The 12,500-nt window shown below is 39.3% G+C and overlaps 1 protein-coding gene across 2 annotated transcripts in view; it reads left to right on the forward strand.

Moving 5' to 3' along the window:
* LOC125025822 (SKI family transcriptional corepressor 1 homolog-B-like) overlaps positions 1-12,500 on the forward strand; it is an 84,589-nt gene that overhangs the window by 28,750 nt on the left and 43,339 nt on the right. The window contains exons 4-7 of one of the 2 annotated variants that reach the window (XM_047614082.1): positions 2,049-2,173; positions 2,761-2,907; positions 3,768-4,020; positions 7,503-8,507. In XM_047614082.1, coding sequence (XP_047470038.1) covers positions 2,049-2,173; positions 2,761-2,907; positions 3,768-4,020; positions 7,503-8,507 — 1,530 coding nt within the window. The remainder of the gene's footprint in view (positions 1-2,048; positions 2,174-2,760; positions 2,908-3,767; positions 4,021-7,502; positions 8,508-12,500) is intronic. The other variant, XM_047614083.1, reaches the window with a different exon arrangement.

Consider the following 12,500-nt stretch of genomic DNA (forward strand, 5'->3'; position numbering starts at 1 on the left):
TCATCATTATTACTACTACTATTATTATCATTAGTAGTAGTAGTAGTATCGTAATGATAATAACATTATAATGATAATAATGATAATGATCAAGATATTAGTTATAACAATGATGATAATAGTAATGATAATGATAAGGATAAGATTAATGCAAATAAAAATAATAGCAATAACAACAACAACAAAACAATAATGATGATAATAATAATAATAATAATACTGATAATAATGATAATAATACCAGCAGTAATAGTAATAATAAAAGCAATAATAATAATAATGATAATAATAATGATAATAATAATAATAATGATGGTAATAATAATAATAATAATAATAATAATAATAATAATAATAATAATAATAATAATAATAATAATGTTAATGATAATGATATTGACAATTATAAAAATACTAATGATAATAATAATAATTATGCGAGTAATGATAATAACAATAACAGCAACAAGGGTAATTTTAATGAAAAATAACAATGGTAATAAGCATAATGATAATGATAATGATGATAATATAATAATAATGATAATAATTAAAATATTGATAATATAATAATAATGATAATAATAATGATAATGATAATAGTAATAATAATAATAATGATAATATGGATGATGATAATGATAATGATAATAGTAATGATAATAATAATAATGATAATGATGATGATGATAATAATAATAATAAAGATAATAATAATAATAATAATGTTAATAATGATAATGATGATGATGATGATAGTGGGAATAATAATGATAATGATGATAATGATAATAAGAACAGTAATAATGATAATGATAGAAATTATAATAATGATGATAATAATGCTAATCATTAAAGTAATAGTAATAATAATAATATTTGTAATAATGATGATAATAATGATATTATTACTACAACTAATAATAATGATATTGATAATAATAATAATTATGATAATTATTAGAACAATAATAACAATTATGATAATTATTAGAACAATAATAATAATTATGATAATTATTAGAACAATAATAATAATTATGATAATTATTAGAACAATAATAATAATTATGATAATTAGATAATGATATTTATTATTATTATTATTATTATTATTATTATTATTATTATTACTATTATAGCGGTAATAATGAGAGAAGGTAATAATAATAATAGTTATTAATAATGATAAAGATGATAATGATGGTAATAATGATATTAATAATTATGATAATTACGATAATAATGATAATAGTAATAATAATGATAATACTTATAGTGATAATAGTAATAATAATAATAATAATAATAATAATATAATAATAACAATACTAATAATAACAATAATGATAATAACAATAATAATAATCATCATAACAAAAGTAATAATGATAATAACAATAATATAGATGATAGTGAATATTATAAAAGTAATAATGCGTATGATAATATAATATTGTACGATAAGAGTTTATTCTTTTATCAGAATAATTTTTTTTAAAACTTACCATTGTAAGTATTTTGTCATTATCAGTTTATCGTTAATGGGTGTGCGTGTGCCTGTGTATGTGTGTGTGTGTGTGTGTGTGTGTGTGTGTGTGTGTATGCTTATGTGTACGTGCTTATGCGAATACAACTATCTTGTTTGATAAAGACTTGACTTCAGTTGGTGTGTCTGTTTGTCTTGTGTGTGCCTGTCTACATGTGCATCTGCGTATGTGACCATGTGTTTTTTTTTTTTTTTTTTTTTTAACATGCCGTGCTCGCGCGCGCGCGCGCGCGCGCGTGTGTGTGTGTGTGTGTGTGTGTGTGTGTGTGTGTGTGTGTATTAATGTGTAAGTTTGTGGATGCCCGTCTGTGTGTGAGTTTGTGGATGCCCGTCTGTATGTGAGTTTGTGGATGCCCGTCTGTGTGTGAGTTTGTGGATGCCCGTCTGTGTATGTGTCTCGCCACCATATCTAACAAAGCCAACCGTACTGAACCGAGCCTTCTTCCACCACCGCTCAGCCTTACAGAGCGTGACCACAATTTCCCCCATCTATTCCAAGCAGGAGTTCAGCTACAACGAAATCCACAACCGTCGGGTGGCGCTGGGCATCACCTGTGTGCAGTGTACACCTGTTCAGCTCGAGATCCTGAGGCGTGCAGGTGCTATGCCTATTTCATCGCGGAGGTGAGTTGGATTTTGTATATATGTGTTACGTATTTTTTTTTTTTTTTTTTCCATCCTTTTTTCTATGTATGGATGTGTAATTTGAGATTATGTGATCTGTTTTCATGGATTATAGTTGTATAGGAATTGTGAATTAAGAATATGAAGAGATAGATTCTTAGGTAGATGGATAAATCAATTCACTGATAAATAGTACTATCACCGTCGCCAATATATTGTGAATGGACGGATGAGTGGGCGGATGATCCCATTAATAAAGCTGTAAGTTCCTTGCAAATTTAAAATCCATTCGTAAAATACTATAACTGTACTAAAAACATTTCGCCTTCCCCACCCTCCCTCCCATTCCCCCTTCCCTTCCATCCTCTTTTACCTTCCCTCCCCCCCACCCCGGTCACCCTTTTCACCCCCATCTCTCCATTCATCCTCCTTCATTTCCACCCACTGCTCACCCCCTTCCACCCCCGTTCATCACCTTTCACTCTTCCCCTACCCTTCCAACCTTCTTCCCTACCCTACTCCTTCCCCTCCCCTCCCTTCCTTCCCCTCCCCTCCCCTCCCCTCCGTCCCCTCCCCTCTCCCCGCAGGTGTGGCATGATCACGAAGCGGGAAGCGGAGAGGCTGTGTAAGTCCTTCCTGGGAGACAACTCGCCGCCGAAATTGCCGGAAAACTTTGCCTTCGACGTGATGCATCAGTGCGCGTGGGGTTGTCGAGGCTCCTTCGTTCCCTCCAGGTACAGTAGGAGGGAGGGAGAGGGAGGGAAGGAGGGTGGGAGAGGGAGGGAGAGGGAGGAAGGGAGGGAGAGGGAGGGAGAGGGAGGATGGGAGGGAAGTGGAGGGAGAGGGAGGGAAGGAGGGTGGGAGAGGGAGGGAGGGAAGTGGAGGGAGGGAGAGGGAGGAAGAGGGAGGGAGAGGGAGGGAGGAAGGGAGGGAGAGGGAGGGAGGGGGAGGGAGGGAAGGAGGGAGGGAGAGGGAGGGAGGGAAGGAGGATGGGAGAGGGAGGGAGGAAGGGAGGGAGGGAAGAAGGGTGGGAGAGGGAGTGAGGAAGGGAGGGAGAGGGAGGGAGGAAAGGAGGGAGAGGGAGGGAGGGAGGGAGGGAGGGAGGAAGGGAGGGAGTGGGAGGGAGGAAGGGAGGGAAGGAGGGAGGGAGAGGGAGGGAAGTGGAAGGAGGAAGGGAGGGAAGTGGAGGGAGGGAGGAAGGGAGGGATGGAGGGAGACGAGAGAGAGAGAGAGAGAAAGCAAGAGAGAAAAAATATCAAATCAAATAGAGAGAAAGGAACAAAAACACGCAACAAAAAGAACGATTATACAAAACACACAATACAATAGCAATAATAATAATAATAGCAATAATGATAATATTATTAATAATGATAATAATAATGATAATAACAATAACAAGAACACCAATAACAGCAACAATAAAAACAACAACAATAACCATAACAACAAAAATAACAGCAACAATAACTTCAAAAACATCAACAAAACAATACCAACAACAACAAAATCAACAATAACGACAACTAATAAAAAAAATCCCCCTCCTACCTCCCCCCCTCCCCCCTACCCCCCTACCCCCTTCTTCCCGCAGATACAACTCCTCGCGAGCCAAATGCATCAAGTGCCTCTACTGCGCCATGTTCTTCAGTCCCAACAAGTTCGTTTTCCACTCTCACCGACTCTCCGACAGCAAATACGTGCAGCCCGACGCCGCCAACTTCAATTCGTGGCGTCGGCATATCCGCCTGTCGGGAGAGCCGCCCATCGAGGTCCAGCACGCGTGGGAGGACGTGAAGGCGATGTTCAACGGCGGGACCAGGAAGAGGCTCATGGCTGCCAGTAGCGTAGGTGTTCGGGCGTTTTTTGGTTTCTCTTTTTCTTTCTTTCTTTTTTTTTTATTTTCTTTTTTTGAGAAAGGGGGGTGGGAGAGGGTTTTGTGTGTGTGTGTGGGGGGGGGTTGTTGTTTGTTTCTTTGTTTCGATTCTTTGTTTCGATTCTTTGTTTCATTTCTTTCTTTCATCTCTCTCTCTCTCTCTCTCTCTCTCTCTCTCTCTCTCTCTCTCTCTCTCTCTCTCTCTCTCTCTCTCTCTCTCTCTCTCTCTCTCGCTCTCTCTCTCTCTCTCGCTCTCTCTCTCTCCCTCTCTCTCTCTCTCTCTCTCTCTCTCTCTCTCTCTCTCTCTCTCTCTCTCTCTCTCTCTCTCTCTCTCTCTCTCTCTCTCTCTCTCTCTCTTGTGGAATTCTTTTCTCTCTCTTTGTTTTGTTTCTTTCTTTCGTTTTTTTTTGTTTTTTTTTTACTTTTGTCGATGGTTTTCGTTTCGTTTTCTGTTAGTTTGCTTTTTTTTTTTACCTTGCTTTTTACTCTTTTTTTATTCTGTTGCTTTCAGTTTTTGATTTCGTTTCGGTTCCTCGTTTTTATATTATTTTTGCTCTTTGCCTTTATTTTACTTTTTTCTTTCCTTTTCTCTTTTCTTCCATTTTCTCTTTCCTTCCATTTTCTCTTTTCTTTCCTTTTCTCTTTTCTTTCCTGTTTTCTTTTCTTCCATTTTCTATTTTCTTTCCTTTACTTTTTTCTTTCCTTTTCTCTTTTCTTTCATTTACTCTTTTCTTTCCTTTTCTCTTTTCTTTCCTTTTCTCTTGTCTTTCCTTTTCTCTTTTCTTTCATTTTCTCTTTTCTTTCCTTTTCTCTTTTCTTTCCTTTTCTCTTTTCTTTCCTTTTCTCTTTTTCATTTTCTCTTTCCTTTCCTTTTCTCTTTTCTTTCCTTTTCTCTTTTCTTTCCTTTTCTCTTTTCTTTCCTTTTCTCTTTTCTTTCCTTTTCTTTTTTTTTTCCTTTTCTCCTTTCTTTCATTTACTCTTTTCTTGCCTTTTCTCTTTTCTTTCATTTACTTATTTTAATGTTCTCTTTCCTTTCCTTTTCTCTTTTCTTGCCTTTTCTCTTGTTTTACCTTTTCTCTATTTTCCTTTTCTCTTTTATTTCCTTTTCTCTTCTCTTCCCTTTTCTCTTTTTGTTCCTTCTCTCTTTTCTTTCCTTTTCTCTTTTCTTCCCTTTTCTCTTTTCGTTCTTTCTCTCTTTTCTTCCATTTTCTATTTTCTTTCATTTTCTCTTTTCTTCAATTTTCTCTTTTCTATCATTTTCTCTTTTCTTTCATTTTCTCTTTTCTTCCATTTTCTCTTTTTTTCATTTTCTCCTTTCTTTCCTTTTCTCTTTGCTTTCATTTTCTCTTTTCTTCCATTTTCTCTTTTCGTTCCTTCTTTCTTTTCTTTAATTTTCTCTTTTCTTCCATTTTCTCTTTTCTTTCATTTTCTCTTTTCTTTCATTTTCTCTTTTCTTTAATTTTCTCTTTTCTATCCTCTTCTCTTTTTTTTCCTTTTCTCTTTTCTTTCCTTTTCTCTTTTCTTTAATGTTCTCCTTTCCTTCCTTTTCTCTTTTCTTTCCTCTTCTCTGTTCTTTCCTTTTTTCTTTTCTTTCCTTTTCTCTTTTCTCTCCTTTTCTCTTTTCTTTCCTTTTCTCCTTTCCTCCCTTTTCTCTTTTCTTTCCTCTTCTCTGTTCTTTCCTTTTTTCTTTTCTTTCCTTTTCTCTTTTCTCTCCTTTTCTCTTATCTTTAATTTTCTCTTTTCTTTCCTCTTCTCTTTTCTTTTCTTTTCTCTCTTCTTTCCTTTTCTCTTTTCTTTCCTTTTCTCTTTTCTTTCCTTTTCTCTTTTCTTTCCTTTTCTCTTTTCTTACCTTTTCTCTTTTCTTTCCTTTTCTCTTTTCTTTCCTTTTCTCTTTTCTTTCCTTTACTCTTTCTTTCCTTTTTCTTTCTTTTACTCTTTCTTTCCTTTTTACTTTCCTTCCTTTACTCCTTTTTTTCATTTTTTTTCTTTCCTTTTCTCCTTTCTTTCCTTTACTCTTCTCTTTCCTTTTTCTTTTCTTTACTCTTCTCTTTCCATTTTCTTTTCTTTACTCTTCTCTTTCCTTTTCTCTTTTCGTTTGATTTATGGATTTTGCTTCTTTTATGTAATATGTTTTTGGTTTTATGTGTGTGTGTGTGTGTGTGTGTGTGTGTGTGTGTGTGTGTGTGTGTGTGTGTGTGTGTGTGTGTGTTTGTGTGTGTGTGTGTGTTTTTGTGTGTGTGTGTGTGTGTGTTAGTGTTTATTAGTGTTTATGGACAGCCTCTGGGCGTGAGTGTATTTTTGAATTAATTATTTTCCTTTTCTTTCTTCTTTACTTCTGCCTTTCATATTCGCTTTGTTATTTATTTATCTTTCTCTTTCTTTTGTATTTACTTCCATTACCGTCCATTGCACTTAACATTGTAAATAATAAGCTCGGAGGAGAACGGAAGCGATTAAAAAAAAAAAAAAAAAACGATCCGGGATTCTGAACGTAATTATTATAAGATTTTTAAATGTTAACTGGAGAAAACAAAATAAAACCTGCGGGGTTGCCTTTTTTTATAAACGTTTTATTTTTTTTCTTCTTTTTTTACCAACGGGATATGCATACCGTGAGACCGATACGCTTTTGATATATAACCAAAAAGCACACGCTATGTCTGTTATAAATGGATGGGCATCATGCCATAACTTCACGAATACATCGAAAAACGATATCAAAAAAATATATAACAAATCGTTCTATAAACACAGCATGAAGTGTTATATAGGAAGTGGAAATGGGAATCGCTGAATGATTCATCGACGTATTTATATCCCTTTCGCTAACAATAACCTACTTGTACTTGCGTTAAATTGTATTGTCGTTATCGAGAGACATATGAGCTGTTACGTAGCAGAGGTTAAAACACCATTGACAATAATTCAAGAAAGCTGTATAACGACTTGGATGTATATCATGCCGTTGGAAATAGATTTACTGATATTTTTTTTTTTTTTTTTTTTTTTTTTTTTTTTTTTTTTTTAGTAACATTATTTGGGGACTGGAGTTTGTTATATGTATTGAGGTATGTGTTAAAAAGCACATACTTGTTGGAAAATGACGGTGCGGATAAAAAGGCATTCAAGTTAATTGGAGAAAATATGTATATCTTTTTAGCGCTTGATTTAAATATGTACAGTTTTCAATGGTTCGTGGAATTAACGGAATTAATTGCCACTGGATATGCTTTTAGGACAGTTATCGATAACGTCACAAATCCCGAGAAGAAATCCTGCTTTTGTATCCCATTATCAGATAACACGAACCCGCAGTCATTCGAAAGGCACCGCAAAGCCCCGACATCCTTCCGGCCCGAGCGCAGCGGCCGGACCCCGACGCGCCTCCGCTTCCGTCCTCCTTCGCGGCGCCGAGTGACATAGCGTAAGACTAAGCCCCGCCCCCTCATGCAGTATGTGAGGCCCCGTGGTGTCCCTCAGCAGGGTGCAGGATCCCGCGTGCCCAAGTCCCCCCGCCTAGAGACGCCCCTCTCGGAGCCGCCTGCCTTCGCCCCGCCCGCCCTCAAGGCCGTGGGCGGCGACCTGCCCTACCCGCCGCCCTACCTCGCCCCTCTCCCGCCACCGTACCCCGCACACCACAAGGACGCCCGGCAGACCTTCGTGGACTACCTGTGGGGATCCCGGGGGTCGCTGCCCCCCCTCGGCCTTCCCTACCCCCTGGCAGCGTGGCCCCGCCGCCCCCTGCCCAGCTTCCCGCCCCTCCCCCTGACCGACCCCAGACCCGACCCCGCCCCGGACGCCCGCCCGGCGGACCCCGAGGCGCCGGGCCTCAGGCCCGCCCATCTCTCTGCCTTCACCCCTGTGGCCCGAACGTCCCCCACGCCCACGCTGGGCGGCGACCGTGACGGAGGGGCGCCGCTGCCCGATTCCAGCAGACACTCGGACGACGAGACAGTGGACATCGAGGCCACGGACGACGAGAACGAGTCCAAGAACGACATGCACAAGCCCGACCCGTACAAGCCCGAGAGCTTCAAGATCGACGCGTTCAAGGCCGACTCGTTCAAGCTGGAGACCTACAAGGGCGACGCCTACAAGCCCGAGCTCTTCAAGCCCGACAGCTTCAAGCCCGACTCCTACAAGCCCGACACTTGCAAGGGCGGCCTGCCGAAGCACCTCGCCCTTGACTTCGAGGGCTACAAGGGCGACTCCCACAAGGGCGGCGAGGAACACACCGTCGCCGACACCGACGGGGGAGCAGCCGACGCGCCCTCGCCCTCCAGCGACGTCAGGAGCCCCAAGGACGACCACGCCCGCAAGGAGGACCGCCTGCACAGAGAAGAGCACGCCCACAGAGAGGAGCTCACCCACACACCCCACTCCCTGGCCCGAGGAGGAAGCCCCGCGGCCAACACGAGCAGCACCTTGAACCTGGACGCTTCGAGGGCCGTCCTCGAGGTAAGTCGCCGCTGTCTTCTCCTTTTCTATTTCCTCTTCATTTAATACTTAATTTATCCATACGTCGATAAAAATATATGTACGTCTATATGCGCGAATAGCTGTAGGTATGTTTACATACCTACATACATACATTAATACATACACACAAACAGATATATATATATATATATATATATATATATATATATATATATATATATATTTATTTATATATGTATATTTACCAATATATAAAAACATATATATGAATATATATATATATATGTGTGTGTGTGTGTGTGTGTGTGTGTGTCTGTGTGTGTATGTGTGTGTGTGTGTGTGCGTGCGTGCGTGCGTGCGTGCGTGCGTGCGTGCGTGCGTGCGTGCGTGTGTGTGTGTGTGTGTGTGTGTGTGTGTGTGTGTGCGTGCGCGCGTGTGTGTGTGTGTGTGTGTGTGTGTGTGTGTGTGTGTGTGTATATATATGTATGTATGTATGTATGTATGTATGTATGTATGTATATATGTATATATGTATGTGTGTATATGTATATATATGTATATATACACATACATGTAGGTATGTATATATATACATATAAATATATATATATATTTATGTATGTATGCATATATATGTGTGTGTACGTATGTGCGTGCGTGTGTATATGTGTGTGTGTTTGTTTGTGTTTGTGTGTGTGTGTTCCTTCATTTCTTTTCATCTACTCATTCATTTATATTTATATATGAATGAGGTAATTTATCTATATCTATACACGCATGAATCAATTCACTGACACACACACACAAATATATATATATTTGTATTTATATATATATATGTGTGTGTGTGTGTGTGTGTGTGTGTGTGTGTGTGTGTGTGTGTGTGTGTGTGTGTGTGTGTGTGTGTGTGTGTGTGTGTGTGTGGGTGGGTGGGTGGCTGTGTGTGTGTCGGCGTGTGGATGTGTGGTTTATATATACATACATAAATACATATGAATATATATATATATATACATACCATATAAACGATATATATATACGTCTGATGTTCTTAAACTTTCTCAACCTGATAATACTGCTTTACCGCTTTGCGAGACCACCGACCTGTGCCCTCATTAATGAGACGCCAAACACAGAATGATACTACACTGCAAACTATCAAATAACTCTAAATGTAATTGTGAAGGAGGTAGCAATTACATTCCATTTGATGTACAATTATATTATATCATATATCTATGTATAGTCGCGACCAAGAATACATAAATGACGCACATACATATAGATATATGTATGTAAGTGTGCATGAGCTCCTAAAGCCGTGTCTTATGTGTGCATGTGTGTCTACATACATACACATAAGTATACATAAATTTATGCGGCAGTTCAAAATAGCAATTTCTTTATATACATGACTGAACGCGAACAATAAAAACAAACCGTTTTCTCAAAGGGTATTCGTAATAACCTCGTTTCAGAAGTCATGCAAACACTCGCGGAAAAATAGTTATACCAGCGTATTAAGGTTACAAAAAGGAACGGGACAAGAGAGAGAACGGCGTGAAAGAGTGAGAGAGCAGCGTAATATACATGCGTGGAAGAGTGGAAGAGCTAGAGAGCAGTGTAAGAAACATGAGTCAAAGAATGAAAGAGTAAAAGAACGAGAGATGAATGGAAGAAACATACAAGTCGTGAAGCACTTTCTACCACCACGCTCGCTAACACACGGCAAACACTCCCTTGCGTACGAGGCGTTGTACTCATCAGTCCGTAGCCACCATTCATCAGCCTCTTAAACCCTCGCGTTGTCACCACGCTGCCAACATCCATCAGCCGTTACGCAAGGTGGTGGCAGCGAGTCCTCAGCCCTCAGTCACGTTCAGCCGCTTAAAGATTCCATTATGGCGCTCTCGTGTGGGTAAATATCGGGCAGACATTAGAACCCGGCCCCGTAATGTAATTTTATAGCCACGGTTATTTTTGCTAGAACAATACCTTTCGTAAACAATAATTAGACCGAATGAGTTGTTGACAGAGTGGCACCGCGGACGCCATGAAACTGGGAGTAGCCAGAAGGCAATCAATGACCAAGAAATGTTTTAGTGGCCACGCTATTTGTCACAAGCCATTTCTCCCATTACAGAATTCAACTTTCCTATGCAAACGAGTGCCAGGAAGTAATGCATAAGGGAGTGGCACTATAATCAATGATCAGGACTTTGTTTGTTCTCCCCGATGCCTAACTCGCTGTGACTGGGGGGGGAGGGGATAGAGAGGAGGGGTAAGGAAGAGGGGGGGTAGAAGAGAGAGAGACGGAGGGGGGAGGGGGGGTAGTTGTTTGATGGACCGCTTGATCATTCAGTCTGTTATGCAAGTCGCCTTAAAATCGCCGGAGAGCAGAATTTTTTTTTTTTTTTTTTTTTTTTTTTTGAGCCAAGATGAATGGTCGCCGTCGTGATAGGTCGGATTAGTGATTGGTAATTCCTTTGCGGATACATCATCGTCAGAATTTAAGCACCGTAGAGCGCATAATGAACACACGCTTGAGTACAAATATACAGTATAGTTTTGTATTTGTGTGTATATATACATATATATGTATATATACACATATATACATATGTCTATATGTATATGTGTATGTATATATGTGTGTGTGTGTGTGTGTGTGTGTGTGTGTGTGTGTGTGTGTGTGTGTGTGTATATATATATGTATATATACATACATATATATATATACATACGCGCGTATGTATGTGTGTGTGTTTGCATATGTATAAATACATATATATATATTTATTTATATATATATATATATGTGTGTGTATAGTTGTGTGTGTGTGTGTGTGTGTGTGTGTCTCTGTGTGTGTGTGTGTGTGTGTGTGTGTGTGTGTGTGTGTGTGTGTGTGTGTGTGTGTGACTCTGTGTGTGTGTGTGTGTGTGTATCTCTCTCTATATATACACACACACATATGTGTGTATGTATATATATATATATATATACATTTATACGTATGTATGTGTGAGTGTTAGTGTGTTTATATAAATATACATACATACATACATACACACACACACACACAGATATTTAAATATATATATATAGATAGATATAGATAGATAGATAGATAGATAGATATAGATAGATAGATAGATAGATATAGATAGATAGATAGATAGATATATGTATGTGTGTAAATATATATATATATATATATATATATATATGTATATACATATACATATATATGTATATACATACATTTATATCTATATACGCATATGTATATATATATATATATGTGTGTGTGTGTGTGTGTGTGTGTGTGTGTGTGTGTGTGTGTGCGTGCGTGTGCGTGCGTGTGTGTGTGTGTGTGTGTGTGTGTGTGTGTGTGTGTGTGTGTGTGTCTGTGTGTGTGCGTGTGTGTGTGTGTGTGTGCGTGTGTGTGTGTGTGTGTGTGTGTGTGTGTGTGTGTGTGTGTGTGTGTGTGTCTATCGATAGACAGATAGAGGCACACTCGCAGAAAGGTAAAACACAGAAGCAACAGCGACCTCGAGCGACACAGTCCCGGTGCGCGTTCGAACAGCCAGCGTTACCACGTGTAATTAGTCACAATCATAAATTAGGCGAAGCGCTGACCCGCCCTTGTTTGGGAGGGAGAGGAGGAACGCCCGTAAGTGTGGACACCCGCCCCTCCTTCAGCGCCGTTTGAGAGGGACGAGAGAGTTCATACGTGCCTGTTCCTTTCTCGCCGCTTCGACTCTACGCTCGTCTGCCGCGCGTGTTTGCCTAAGCATTGTGAATGGCGTCAGTAATTCTGAGCTTTGCACAGCGTGACGGCCATCCATCATGCTCGGACAGACGACTCCCTTTCACAACACATTAATTTATTATCATGAGTATCGTTACCATTGTTAAGGTAAGAGGGATGATTCTTTGACGAAGTGTGTCTACATACGCGAAGGAGCCATGGCCAAGGATAATCCATGGCCTAGATGTTGACAATGTCT

The sequence above is a fragment of the Penaeus chinensis genome, chromosome 5, assembly GCF_019202785.1.
Source record: "Penaeus chinensis breed Huanghai No. 1 chromosome 5, ASM1920278v2, whole genome shotgun sequence".
Taxonomy (NCBI): Eukaryota; Metazoa; Arthropoda; class Malacostraca; order Decapoda; family Penaeidae; genus Penaeus; species Penaeus chinensis.